Consider the following 15,510-nt stretch of genomic DNA (forward strand, 5'->3'; position numbering starts at 1 on the left):
AAAGTCAATTCGGGAAAAATCACTCGAACTACCGAGAGGTATAGAGTGGGTAGAATCGTGCAACGGTTATATCATACTCCCCAAATGTGTCAATAATGCCTTAGACTCAAGAGTATCCGTCAATTGACCACCAAGGTGAAAGTCAATACCCTAGTGCCTTTTACCCATTTGTACAACTTGCAATAATTTAACCTTAGCTTACTTTAGTTTAATTGAGCATTGTAGTTTATATAATTAGAAGTAAATCAAAACCCAAAAATGTTTAAAGTGCAATTTGGAACACATGCACAACTCCACTTTAGATAGACACCTGACTCCAACTTCTAGCTCCTTGTGAAAATCGATCCCGACCTTAATTGGGTAAAAGTTGCTTCAACCCTCTCTCGCTACTCAATAGTAGTGCAGTGTTGGCCTCAATCAGTGGCCGATGCTTTGAGTCGCCGGGCAGAGAGTTTGGGGATTTTGGCTTATTTACCAGCATTGGAGAGGCCTATGGCGATAGATATTCAGGTCTTAGCTAGCCAGTTTGTGAGATTGGATCTTTCAGAGCCCAGTCGGGTTCTAGCTTGCGTGGTTTCTCGGTCTTCATTATTTGATCGTATCAGGGAGCTACAATATGATAACCCTTATTTTCTTGTCCTCAAGGACAAGGTTCAGCACGGTGATGCCAAAAATTTGACTATTGGTAATGATGGGGTATTGAGGATGCAGGGTCGGATTTGTGTACCCAATGTTGATGGGTTTTGAGAGTTGATTCTAGAGGAGGCACATAGCTTGTGGTATTCCATTCATCCGGGTGCCGCGAAGATGTATCAAGATTTGAGGTAGCACAACTGGTTGAGGCGGATGAAGAAGGATATAGTTGGATTTGTAGCTCGGTGCCTCAACTGTAAGCAAGTGAAGTATGAGCACTAGAGACCGGGTGGGTTGCTTCAGCAGATAGAGATTTCGGAGTGGAAGTGGGAGCGGATCACCATGGACTTTGTAGTTGGGCTCCCACGTACTTTGAGAAAGTTCGATGCTATTTGGGTGATTGTGGATTGGCTGACCAAGTCCGATCATTTCATTCCTGTGTGTACTACTTATTCTTTGGAGCGGTTGGCGGAGATTTATATCCGGGAGATTGTTCGTCTGCATCGTATTCCAATGTCCATCATCTCAGATAGAGGTACTGAGTTCACATCACGATTCTGGAGGGTCATTCAGCATGAGTTGGGTACTCGAGTAGAGTTGAGTACATCATTTCACTCTCAAACGGACGGACAGTCCGAGCGCACTATTCAGATTTTTGAGGATATGCTCCGTGCGTGTGTGATGGATTTTGGAGGTTCTTGGTATTAGTTCTTGCCACTGGCGGAGTTTGCCTACAACAACAGTTATCAGTCCATCATTCAGATGGCACCGAATGAGGCCTTGTATGCTAGGCGGTGTAGATCCCCGTTGGGTTGGTTTGAGCCAGGTAAGGCTAGATTATTGGGCACAGACTTGGTTTAGGATGCCATGGAGAAGGTTAAGGTGATTCAGGATAGACTCTGTACAACCCAGTCCAGATAGAAGAGTTACGCGAACTGGAAGGTTTGTGATGTTTCCTATATGGTTGGTGAGCGGGTCTTGCTTTGGGTTTCGCTTATGAAGGGCGTTATGAGATTTGGGAAGAAAGGGAAGTTGAGTTCGAGGTTTATTGGTCCTTTTGAGATATTGAGACGTGTTGGGGAGGTTGCTTATGAGCTTGCCTTACCTCCCAGGCAGGTTAGAAAGCTAAGGTCAAAGAACATTGCATCGGTAAAGGTTCAATGGCGGGGTCAGCCGGTCGAGGAGGTGACCTGGGAGACCGAGCAAGATATGCGCATCTGTTACCCTCATTTTTTTACTACTTCAGGTATGTCTCTATACCCGTTCGAGGACGAACGAAAGTTTAAGTGTAGGAGGATGTGACGACCCGACCGGTCGTCCTAAGAATTAATGCCCCGATCTCCTATTAACTGCTTTCCCCAAGTTTATTTCTGCTAATTTGATTTGCCGGGATGTTCGGTTTTGAGTTTCAGAGAGTTTTGGGACACTTAGTCCCTAAATGAGAGCTTAAGTGTTGGAGAGTTGACTGTAGTCAGAACAGTGGGAAGACGACCTCGGAATGGAAATCTGATGGTTCTGTTAACTCTGCTGGGTGATTTCGAGCTTAGGAGCGTGTTCGAATTGTGTTTTGGAGGTCCGTAGCTAATTTAGGCTTGAAACAAAAGTCGAATTTTGAAGTTTTCGGTTCGATAGTGAGATTTTGATCCGAGGGTCGGAATGGAATTTCGGAAGTTGGAATAGCTTTGTATTATTGAATGTGACGTGTGTGCAAAATTCCAGGTCATTCGAACGAGGTTTGATAGACTTTTTGATCGAAAGTGTATTTTTAAAGTTTTTAGAATTCTTAGGCATGAATCCGATGAAAAATAGGTGTTTTAATATTGTTTTGAGCGTTCCGAAGGTTAGAACAAGTTTTAATGATGTTTTAGGATTGGTTTGCATGTTTGGTTGAGGTATCGGTGGCCTCGGAATGAATTCGAATGGTTGACGGAAGGATTTGGAGTTTGAAGTTTACTGCAGCAGCTGGTTTTCTGTCATAAGCGCACCTGCGGTTTGGGTTCTGCAGGTGCGGAGCCGTAGAAGCGGCGGAGAGACCGCAGAAGCGGAATTGAGGGAGGTCAGCAGTTCCGCAGATGCGGGAGAATTTTCGCAAAAGCGGTACCGCATCTGCGAGTTGGAGACCACAAGTGCGGAAGTCAACCTTTAAGTGAAAAGTCGCAGGTGTGACCTTAGCTCCGCAGATGCGGTCCCAGGGCCACAGATGTGGAAATCGCTGGATAGAACATATAAATTCTTGCCTTCGCGAAATTTAGCCATTTTTCATCTTTTTCAAAACGGGAAGAAGCTTGGGGAGCACTTTTCAAGAGAGATTTTCAGAGGAGTTCATTGGGGTAAGGTCTTTGGTACCAAAACTCGTTATTGGAATAATTTTTATCAATTTAAGCATGAAAAATAAAGTAAAATCAGTGGTAATTGGGGGGTTAGGGCTTGTCTAATTAGAGACCTTTGAGTGATGATTTGAGGGACAAATTGAGGTCCGATTTTGGTACTTTTGATATGATTGAACTCGTGAGAGTGCAAGGGTTCTGGAAATATAAATTTTACCCGATTCTGAGACGTGGGCCGGAGGGGCATTTTGGTTGTTTTACATAATTTCGCGTATTAGTTTAGAATTTAATTGTAGAATCAGTTACTTGAAGTGTTATTTACATTATGCAATTGAATTGAATAGATTTGGGTCATTTGGAGTCGAGTACTCGTGGCAAGAACGTGGTCTCTGATTGATTTTGAGCCGGTTCGAGGTAAGTGGTTTGTCTAACCTTGTGTGGGGGACCTTCCCCTTATGATTGGTATATTTGGTAATTGAAATACCTTGTACGTAAGGTGACGAGTGCGTACTTGTGCTAATTGTTGGAAATCCGATTTTCTTTAATTAATTACTAGTATGTTTCCTTTCTTGTTTCTATTACTTGCACTATTAAGCCTATTGTTAGCTCAGGAAAGCATGTCTAAGTGACTTAATTGCTTTATTTGATCAACCTGCCTTACCTGACTTCTGTGCAACATGCTAGGCTAGAATCCCTTATTGCCTTAATATGAAATTTTGCCATTTCTGTATATTTTTTCGTTGTTGCTGTGTATTTATTTTGGGGCTATGGATGTGGGATTCCGGTAGCTCCTCCCCCCTTGTCTATTTATTTTGGGACTACGGATGTGGGATTCCGGTAGATTCCTCTGCATAGTTATATGGAACTACGGAAATGCAGCCGGTAGATTCCCCCAATACTGGGTATTTATATTTGGGACTACGGAACGGGATTCTGATAGATCCCCGTGCACTATGAGTTGGACTACGGGACGGGATCCCGGGAGATCCATTGGATATGTACATATGGGAATACAGGACGGTATCCTGGGAGATCCCCGATTGTTATTATTGGTGCTGAGTTGTATTTCCTTTCCGTGTTTACCTTGCTTCTGTATAGTTGTTGTTGTCCAGTACATCCTGTGTTATTTTACTACTGTACTTATTTATACTGTTCTATTCTATACTGTTGATCTTTATATTTTATTTTACCTCAGTAGGGCCCTGACCTTCCTCGTCACTACCCGACTGATGTTAGGCTTGGCACTTACTGAGTACCGTTGTGGTGTACTCATGCCCCTTCCGTGCATGTTTTTCATATACAGATCCAGGTACTACGACTCAGTCCTATCACCCGTGAGGCGAGGCGACTGCTCTAGAGACTTCGAGGTACATCTGCCGCGTCCTCAGGCCGAGGAGTCCGTTTCTATTCTAGCTTTTAAACATTGCCCTTCTGTATTTCTTTCCCTTGTTAGATATTCTGGAGTTAGACATTGTAGATATCCAAAGGCTTGTGGTTCCATGAGTTTTCGGGTTTTGGGATAGTGTACTTGATTCTGAGAACGTTGTGTTGTATATGCCGAGCGGCACTTTTAAACACTATTTTTATCACTCTTCATTCTGTTTTTAATTTGTTTTTATTCCGCACTTTGGTTATCTTCCACAATTTAGGCTTACCTAGTCGTAGAGGACTAGATGCCGTCACGATGGTTTATAGAGGGCGAACCGGGGTCGTGACATATCTGATCCACACAAAAGCCGATTTGAGACAAACTACTTATTTACATATGTAGATATAGCCATATCACGACGTTCAACAAACATACTATGATTGCTACATATTCAAGTCATACAGAGATAATAAACTTTCATGAAGCAAGTCGAGAATGCGTTTGGTTGAGATCGATAACTCAACATATTTATAGAATATGTGGTCTTTCTTTGAATGGAAATATTTCAACAATATTGTATGAAGACACTGTTGCATGTATATCTCAACCGAAAGAAGAATGAATTAAAGGAGACAAAGAAAAACATATTCACCAAAATTCTTCTTCACTCGCGATCTTCAAAAGAACGATAAAATAGATATTCAACAAGTTTGTTCAAGTGATAATTTGGCGGATCTGTTTACTAAGGCATTGCCAGCCTCAATATTTGAGAAGCTGATATACAAGATTGGAATGCGTTATCTCCAAGACATTAGGTGACATTTTTATCAGGGGAAGTAAAATATGCACTGCACTCTTTTTTCCTTAACCAAGGTTTTATCCCACTGGGTTTTCCTGTTAAGATTTTTAATGAGGCAGCAAGCATATTATAAATAACTATGTACATCCTAATAGGTTTTTCCTAATAAGTTCTTAATGAGGTATAGTTTTGTTTTGACATGGACATCCAAGGGGAAGTGTTGTAAATAGTGTATGGATCAATATATCTCATCCTTACACTGTGGATGCCCATCTCTCTGTCTATTCAATTTCCATCACAAAACATATATCATCTATTCCTATAAATAGGCCTTGTAAATGTTTGTTTAATTGATATAATTGGAGAAGAAATAAGCTCATTCTTTCTATCTCTCTTTCTTGTTCAAATTTGATATATTGCTTTTATTACATAACACTCTACTATTTTTCATTGTTTTGTTCGAAAGCACGATTTTGAACTTTTTTTTTTAAATTCGTAAATTTTCTTTCTGGTTTACCCTGTAAACCAAATATTTCTAGTTTTTTTTTTCCTTTCTCTTTTGTGGTGATATAGATATGCGGGCATTATTGTTGGCTTGTAGTGAGACGAGAAATACCTGCGGCGATTGATTGAAAGAAATTAAATACGTGTTTAACGCGAATCTAAGTGGTCAAATGAAGCTTCCAGGAATACAAGTACCAAGAAGATATAAATATACTAATAGATCTAATATAATTTGTTGAAACACTTGAATATAGTAGTACTATTTTTCCAGAAAAGAAGAAAGTGATTGTATTGATTTTTGTTTGTTGGAGAGTGAGAATATGGAGTGGATTGTGGTTTTTGTCAAGTTCGTGGAATGTCTGCCTGTAGGAAGCTGCTTCTCCCTTTCTTCCTGCCCGGTGCTATATATATATATATATATATATATATATATATATATATATATATATATATATTTTGCTATGTTTACGTTGGGGCAATACTATCATATTTTAATTTTGCCGTGGATTCATGTAGAAGTGTTTCATGCTAGGGACATCGTATCCTCAAATAGTTTATAAATAAGTACTCCATTCGTTTCAATTTAATTATGTGAACCTATATATTTTCTTTTTACTCAGTGCTAAAAAGAATAATCCCTTTCCATATTTGAAAACAATTTATTTTTATGCAATAATTTATAGTCACACAAAATATATGTGCTTTATTTTACACCACAAGTTTAATAATTTCTTGTTTCTTAAATTCCGTACCCAGTCACGTGGGTTCACATAAATTGAAGCTGAGGGAATAGTAATTAAGACTGTAACAGCCATTTGAAGATATAATGATTCTTTAAACGAAGAAATATTGGGTTTTGTTATTAGAGAATTTGTATGGTAAAACTAAAGACTAGATTAAACAACGATATGATCATCCACTGTTGTTCTCACTTGTGAATTATTATTCGTGTATGTAATCTGTTAAAATATGTACTAATTGTTTTATTTCTAGGTAACTTATCCCTCTAATCATTAACACTTATCGACAATTATCTTTTTATGCAATTTGATAGTGTAAAAAAGAATTAATGAGTGTATAAAAATTAATAATGTATAAAAGTTAACTCAATAGATAATGTTTTACACTTAGGGAAAGTGAATAAATAAAGTACATATTTTACCGTAATATCTACAATAATGACATTATTTTAAAAAGTTTTAAGAAATAAGCCATTAATGACACGGGTAAATTAGGCAGAAATTTGTCTTTCTTTTGATATGTTAAAATAGAAAAGTAAAAGTAACAATTTTTAATATGATACACAAGTAAAAGTAGATGAGAAGGGTATTACTAAGGGATCGACCAAGTAAATTAAAATATTACAGGACACATATAATCATTCGTACAGTTGGATAGCCCTGCTCAAAGCCTTCCGTATACTGTTCTCTTCTCAGTGGCTCCCACCTTCATCTTCAACTAACATTCGCTAATTATGAAACTATGAAGAAACCAAAGTGCAATTTGTACATCAAACCAAACCTATTAAAAAAATATTAAGAATGCATTGCCACCACATGACAACTCTGTCTGTGTTTGTGCCAGATGTCTTACTAATATTATCCTCACTGATTCCCCATATTAATGTGAATCGCCAAGCATGTACCTGTACCGTAGCTTCCTAGGAAAATAATCATCAATATTCTGGAATGTTACACAAACATACCAAGCTTTTGGGCCCACTTTGGAGGTCAAGAAATTACCATCAATGACATTGAAAATGAATGGTCTTGCTTTTTGACCCTCACTTGATCAATCGACTAATCTTTAAGGTAAAAAATAAAATGGGTTGCTCATAAGGCAAACGGGGACAATACTTGTTAAAATCAAAGTTTTGTCCATAAAGCAAATGGGATCAAAAATTCAAGAGTGATACCCCAAATGTGTTATTTGTGCAAATCACCCATATAAAGATTTACAGGCCCAAGTTCACTTTTCAATCCTACATTCACAAGGAAAAGCCCAAGAGAAAAATGGAACTCAGAACTGCAGACCGACGGATACCCCAGCTCAAGACGAACGAATCAGGAGCATATATGTTTTCTGAAATAACCCTGTAATAGGCTAAGAGCTTGTTTGGATGGTCGTTTCCTACTGTATCGTATCGTATCGTATCGTATTGTTACTTTAAATACGATATTTTTTTTGGTGGTTACTTAAATTTTATTGTATCGTATTGTTAAATCCGTCGTTACGTAATGACGAAATGTGTCACTTCATGTAACGACCGATTTGGTATGATTGCATCATTATCTTATCTTTTTCTTTCATCTCACCCTTCACTATTATTAAATTATTTTATCATTTACACTACCTTTTTATATAATAAATTTACCCCGTATCATAATTTTTATTTATAATATTGTAAATTTATTCTTCATATTACTGGTACATGATATAATGAAACAATGGCAAATGATACAATCTATCCAAATATTGTATTCATCAAACAATACAGTACAGTATAATATAATACAATACGATACATTATGAAACGACGTGGAACGACCATCCAAACAAGATGTAATAGAAAATAACAAACTGACCAAAATAACAGTCATTATGTTCTAGTACTACTTTGGATGACACTGTTACAATTTAGAGAGTGAATCAATTTTTCCTTCGACTACAACTTTTTCATGTATGGTTGAATATTTTTAACCGTAAAAGTTGTAATTTAAAGCACTTTTTTAAGTAGCTTCTAACTGCACTAATTTTTTTTTTAATAAATATGAAGAGATCATAATATATGAATGGAAGCAAATAACTAAAAGGTTTCACCCTCTACGTACTTTGAGCGGTGGAGACCGAAGAGAAACCTGTGCCAATTCAGAAATTGGATTCAACCTGCTCAAATCTATTAATTACTGATAAATTTAAAACTGAATTTCTTTTACAACTTGGTTATTATCATAACAAATGTGCATGAGAATGGGCATTCTTGTACTTCTATATATGTTTCAACTTCAATTGCAAACTACGTTGTGAACCGCACAAATATCCTGAGGTGCTTATATAGTTTAACCGTAACTGTCCAACAAAGAATCAACACCAAAAACAGAAATTCTAGGTTCCCTTTTTTATCGCTTCTCTTTTATATATATACAGCAAAAGAAGCCTCATTTGTTCGCAACGTCTCTCTTAACAACTCGCCCTGCATTGCAGGGAGGGCAAATTAAATCACATTAACGTCGTTGGACAGAGCGTAGCCAATTTTTTCGTGGAACGTCTCCTCAAAAGAATGACAGACGAGGTAATCAACTCCACAATCACCACCAACAACAATAATAAATTTCCACTTAATGATAACATTGACACCAACAACATTGTCAAAGTACCAAAATTAAGTGTCAATGGTAATAATGGAGAAAAAACAATCAATACCAAGGAGAAGAAAAAGCAAGGTGCTTTCAGCTTCCTCAGAGCTGCATCGCTCAAGCTGCGCCGTCGATCTATTGATCTAAAGCATCAGAAAATTTCTCAGGTACGCCTACAGAGATCCAACATTAAGTGCACGTACATTTTATGGATCATATTCTGATTACATAATTTTAATTATCGATATTGCAAACTCTTTTATTACTGTATACTTTTTTAACGCCAATAATTCATTCTGGATTGGTCGAAAAATCACTTTCTTTATAGGAGGAAGATGAACTAATTCTTAGCTTTTACATAAAAATCGGCCGAAAATTATAAGCATAGGTATATATGTCACAGAGGCGGAACTAGCCTTAGGTGCGGGTTCGGCTGAACCAGTCACTTTTACTTAAATATTGTTGCTATTAGAAAATAATTGCAAACCCAATTCGGTGACAAATTCTTGCTCCGCCTCTCTATGTTATTCTAGTTTTGTCACCACAACACACATTTTACGTATCATATTCTAACATACATTGATTTTAAATTCTGAATACTAAAGGAACTGGTGCCTAATGCGGATTCAAAAGGAGATAATTGGAAGAAGCTGGTGGGTTCAATGAGGCCTTTACATCTCCAAGACAATCAATCACCACCAACTCCCCACCAGCCGCCGCCGGTGAAATCTCCGTCACCGATGGTAGAATGCTGTGAAAATGTGTCCTCTCCATCACCCTCTACTTCCTCTGCAGGAACCATGAGTCAGTATGCTTCAGCAAATAATCTCCAAGAACTCTACGGTGAGAGCAGCGACGATGAAGAGGAAGATCCTGACCAGGTATTTGATGCAATTGGAGCAGACGAGATGATTGATGCAAAAGCAGAGAATTTCATAGCTCAATTTTACGAACAAATGAGGCGTCAACAGTGATAGCAATTCATCAAACACATAAAAGGCATGCACGTAAGCGTCTAATTTCATTTCATTCATTTTGTAGTATTAATTAAATTAATTTTTGCAAAGGCATTATATCTCAGAACTAGTGTAGAAATGTCTCTGCCTTTTTGCTCTGATTCTCTTAGATCTTTACTGATTAGTTCCAAATGGAGCAGGTTTTTTTCTACCTTTGTAACTTGCACTCCGTTTCGAACAAAGAAAATAGTGAATGAAAAAGAAGGAAAATAAAAATATATTGAATTCTTTCATTATGTTTGCTCTATATGTGCCTAGGAAAGTACAATGGATTACATTGTAATGAAGGAATATGTATCTGAATCTAAGAGATCTTTTTTTGTTAAGATATAAAAGTTGTACTCCTATTTTATTACATACGTATTTCATCATCATTTTCTCTCGCTTTTACGAGGTTTATTCCTTTTAAACTACTCCTATATAGCAACCAAACCAAATAAAGATAAACTAGAGATAAGATTTTTTTTTTTTTTTTGGTCGAAAAGGTATATGATATTATAGATAATCAAACAAGTACAGGATAATTGTTAAGAAGTGCATAAGAAGTATCATTTGTACAAAAGTAGAATTTGGCATCAGGTCTCCCGTGTGGGAAAACTAGAGATAAGTTGATATAAATGTCCAAGACCTATTTTATGACCTGTTAAGTTCGTAATATGAAATAGAAAGTTAAAAAGGTTAACGTCTTTCTATTCGTTAGATACCATTGGGTAATGAATAGTAAATGTTCAACTCTATATATAATTATCCAATCCCAAGTACCAAATGGGTGAATAGAACGAAACGAAAATTAAGAAGTGTTTAGAACGAAAATAAATGCATTTCTAAACTTTGAGTCCAAATAGGTTAACTGAAAGAAAGGAGTAGAAGAGAGTGAATTAGTACTTCGAGGTAAATTTATTCCAAATGCGCCTCACACTTTTTATCACATTTTCCTACCAGCTTTCTCCGTTTCTTTTCCTTCGTATAAATTTTCTCATATTTCCAGGCACAAGAAAAGCAATTCTTGCTTTAGGAAATTTAGGTTCCAAACTGGACCTCAACGTATCATGCAATTTGAGTCAAATGTCAGTAGTCAATACTTAGATGTTCCAAACTGGACCTTAATTTGCGGGTCATTTACGAAAAATAAGTTACCTTTGCACTCACGAGTAGAAGTGGCAAAATGGTTAAAAGAAAATGATTTTTTCATTCGTATACACTATTGAAAATTTTATTACCCTAAATATTCATGTTTTGTAAATTACCCTACCTACACAAGTTTTGTTTAAAAAATATATACATTCCACCTTAAAAGGCTCTCAATCCATTATTAATGCCTTCAATTAAAGGATTTAATTACACTCTTTACTCTCTTTTTGGGAGTTGTCCTCGAGCTATCTCATCTCCCAACATGCTAAAAAGATACATTATGCATGTCTAAAAAATGTTTATTTTCTTTTTAATGTTATGTGATAATAAATTTCAACGGAAAAATTTATTCTCTTTCTTAAAATTTTATAAAATTAAATACATAAGAATTTTCTATTTGTATGTTTAATGTGTCTCTTAGTGATCTATTTTAATATATAGTAGTAATAGATATATATCATCTTTATGAAAACTAAGACGTAATATCCTCTTAAAATAAATATATTATTCAAACTAATAATTGTGTAAGATTTTCATTTTCATAATATAGAAGGTGTAAGTTTTTTATTTTAAAATATCACACATGTATAACCCTTTTGAATATTAGCTTGGACCTTTTCCATAAATCTAAACATTTTTTCTTGGCGGACATTGGGAAGAGGAGTCACAAACTGCAGATCCTTTATACTACCTAACTCTGAAATGTGATAAATTTGAGATTTTGTGTGTCGAGTCTCAGCTCGCCGGATCTCTCATTCTCTCTTCCATGATCTTCAAGTCAATCAATTGAGTATTGTTAAGAGTGTGATAAACAAGGAGAGAAAGGAGTAGAGCATGAGGCCGATGAATTTGGTGGCCAGAGATCGAATTGAGGCATTTGTTTCATTTTTCGTCACTCCCAACATGCCTAAACATGCTTAAACATATCATGTATCTTATATAAATTTGTAAATCAAAAGTTTTACCAAGGAAAAAATATTTTTGTGCAAGTCTTTAAAAATATCCAGTTAAATATAACTATAATAACATACAACTTAAATGCAAATTTTATACAAAATTTATATAATGTCTTTTGTATATTTTGTATCTGATTTATACATAGTAAAACAAATTTCATACAACTAATTATATATTATACGATTTATCTACAACTTTCACATATTATTTCTACCCAGTTAAATACAACTACAATAACATACAACTTAAACGCAAATTTTATACAAAATTTATACAATGTCTTTTGTATATTTTGTATCTGATTTATACATAGTAAAAACAAATTTCATACAACTAATTATATATTATATAACTTATCTACAATTTTCATACATTATTTCTACTCAGTTATATACAACTACAGTATCATACAATTTAAATATAATTTTTATACAATGTTGTTTAACTTTCATACAATAGTTAAATAAATAAAAGAAAAATATATAAACAACAGAATACAATATTTCTACAATTTTACTACAATTTCGTAATATAATTTACATCATGTCTAATCTTCACCAAAATCCCTTAAAATTGAGATATAAACTCCAAGCCATATTCCCAATTGTTTGCAACAACACCCAATCTAAACAAATAATGATTTTCGAAAACTCGAATTCGAATTCAAAGCTTCAAAGCTTTTTAATAGCTGTCAATGGTGGAATTGCTGCTCTCTTTTCCTTTGCTTTACATTACTGAAATTAGGGATTGAGAGATAGAGAGAGACGTAGAGAGAATTCCTAATTCTTTGCAACAACATCAATTCAAACAAATAATGTTTTTTTGAAAACCCAAATTCGAATTCAAAGCTTCAAAGCTTTTTAATGGTTGTCAATGGTGGAATCGTGGATGGGTGCAAGATATGTGGGAAGGGGGTGGGATGTGGAGAGAGAAACGTGAGGGAGTGTAAGATATGTTAGAGTAATTTTAGGACACTAATTATTATCATTAATTCCCTTAAAATGTACATAAATGGTAATTAGGTATATAAAATGTAATTATAGTAAAACTTGAGTAGGGAGGTAATATAATTTCATATAGTGTATATGAATGTAAAAATTCCTAAAAGAAAACAGTTATCCACCCATATTATCCATCAAAAAATAGGTTGGATAATGAACCATTTAAAAACGGGTCAAATATGGATAAAGAACCATATTATCCACTTAGAAAATGGTTAACCAAATGAATAACTAATGTATTTAACTTTTACATTTGTAAAGCCTCATATTGGAGTTCCAAGTTTGGAAGACAAGGAATTCACTTATAAGTGATCATATTTAAGAAGTCACCATATTATCCGCCGGATAAACTTATTTTTTATCCATCTCAAATACGGGTCGGGTCGAATAATTTATTCATTTTTTAAATTATCCGTTTTGACCCGCTCATATCCGACCCGACACGCCCGTTCGACACCCCTACTCACGAGTCATATTATGTTGATTGATTAACAAACATATGTCCAATTATAATGTCCGCATCTGTTTGACTTTTCACGAGGAAGTAGCATTATAAATTAATACTGTCATTAGTCATTACTTAGATGTAAGAAAAGTGTAGGAAATGCAACTGCTTCTGTTTCGCTTTTAACCTGGCAAACGAATTGATTACTAAAATCAGAGTTGCCTTTGACCCACCCAATCCATGGCCAGTTTGGTCAACTTGAATTCCCAACAAATCACTAAGAAAAAGGTGGCGAATCAAAATCATATTCATTGCCAGGTTCAGATCAAATGAGACACATATTGCAAATATACAGCAATTTAGCCCAAAGTTGGGTGTAAAGATCTTCAATTCGGTCTCTTTGTGAAAAAAAGAGCCAAAGACCACTGAGATTAATGGCAAATGTCCATCCAGTTTTTATTTTATTGAAAAATTGAGAAAGTCACTATTCGAAAGATTTACAAAGTCACTGTATTTACGAATCAAATAATGAAGTTAACCTATTAAAGTTACCCATATCTGGAATAAGGATAAATCAATTTCAAGTTTTGACAGAGTTGAACGCATAATTTCTTGATTAGGCATCTATGCTTTTGCACCAGAGCAAAGTTAATTCATTGGCAATTTGAATTCCATGGGTTTGATATGCAAAAAAGGCATGAAAGGTCAGAACAATAAATGCTGATAAATGACATGCAAACAAATTAGAATTTCAATTTGAAAAATGAAGCAAAACATTCTAAGTAGTATGAAATTAATTAGACCTGTGTCACCTCTTATGTTTCCCACCTTTCTTTGTAATTTCTTATAACTTCAGAACTCACAATAGATCATATTGAGACTAAAAAGAAAAGCACCTTTTACAGTAACAATAGCTAATTAATAGCCATGGATGATTTCAGAGCATTTATTCTTGAACCACCTCAGTCCATTCCTAATGGAAGTCTTGAACTTTCCTTCAATAGTATACACTTTGTACTTTGCTATTCTCTTTCGTCTCTTCATCTCTGGATCATTGAATCCCCAGGGCTTAGCTGACGATGAAGTTGCTGTCGCCACCTGACTCGGCCATGTCCCCTTGCTCGTTACTACGGGCAGATCCGGTGAGCGAGCCCGACTTCCCTGCATAGGCGAATCTAAAATTTAAACTTAATAGTTCAACTATAAGGTTCTTGAAATCATGGTTCTTAATGTAATATTAGTAATGCTTACCTGTTTTCCGCTTACGATCTCTAGTCTTCGGTCGCCGGAGCACCGGAAACTCGGGCGGAGCTCCTCCATATCTGCTGGTAAGACTAGCTAGCTTATAAAAGAGAGCAAAAATATAAATTTGTCAACAGGATATACAGAAGTTCAATAATACATTTGGGAATGTGAAATGGTAATATTGTAATAGGAATAAGGAAGAAGGATTCTCCAACTTCCTTTCTGCTAATAATTTAAAAATAAGAGAGGTACCTGTAAGATGGAACAGAACTTTAGCTGTAATGGGGTTGTATTTTTTTCAGATTAGATTCTGTAATGGTGGTCTCCCAGTACTCGATGACACTTCTTTTTTTCTGCCACCATATTTTTAAATTGGGATTGTATGACTATTTCGTACTATGGTTGCTATAATTAATATGGACATTTCAAAAGATGGTGCCTAGGATTTATGATGTCGTGCCAACCTCGATGTTATCGATCTTGTCACCGGAAATTAATCATCTTCCCTCCTTTATTCTAGTTAAGAGAATTAGAGAAGTCCACAATTATTCTAGTTACTCCATCCGGTTCAAAATAAGTGATTTTTTAATTATTTTTATACAGATTAAGAAATCCACTTTTTAACATTAATTAACAATGAAATTGACCATATTAACTTTTACTATCTCTTCACATAAATACTCCTAACACATATTCCAACGCTATTTACTTCAAAGGCAATGTAGGA

The 15,510-nt window shown here is 35.6% G+C and overlaps 1 protein-coding gene and 1 long non-coding RNA gene across 3 annotated transcripts; one reads left to right on the forward strand and one right to left on the reverse strand.

Annotated features, from left to right (window-relative positions):
• Window positions 1–8,802: 8,802 nt before the first annotated feature.
• On the forward strand, window positions 8,803–10,237 carry LOC107782738 (uncharacterized). Its single transcript, XM_016603668.2, has 2 exons — window positions 8,803–9,155; window positions 9,594–10,237. Exons 1-2 carry the CDS (start codon window positions 8,913–8,915, stop codon window positions 9,960–9,962), a joined length of 612 nt encoding a protein of 203 aa, XP_016459154.1. The 5' UTR covers window positions 8,803–8,912; the 3' UTR covers window positions 9,963–10,237.
• Window positions 10,238–14,236: 3,999 nt separating this feature from the next.
• Window positions 14,237–15,194, reverse strand: LOC107782739 (uncharacterized). Of its 2 annotated transcripts, XR_012705141.1 has the most exons (3): window positions 15,036–15,194; window positions 14,790–14,880; window positions 14,237–14,699 (listed from the first exon to the last, which is right to left on the reverse strand). It is a non-coding gene; the product is annotated as an uncharacterized LOC107782739 (long non-coding RNA). The 2 variants fall into 2 exon arrangements; XR_012705140.1 differs by lacking the exon at window positions 15,036–15,194 and having other exon boundaries at window positions 14,790–15,025.
• Between the last annotated feature and the right edge of the window lie 316 nt (window positions 15,195–15,510).

Source organism: Nicotiana tabacum, chromosome 22 (assembly GCF_000715075.1).
Source record: "Nicotiana tabacum cultivar K326 chromosome 22, ASM71507v2, whole genome shotgun sequence".
Classification (NCBI taxonomy): domain Eukaryota; kingdom Viridiplantae; phylum Streptophyta; class Magnoliopsida; order Solanales; family Solanaceae; genus Nicotiana; species Nicotiana tabacum.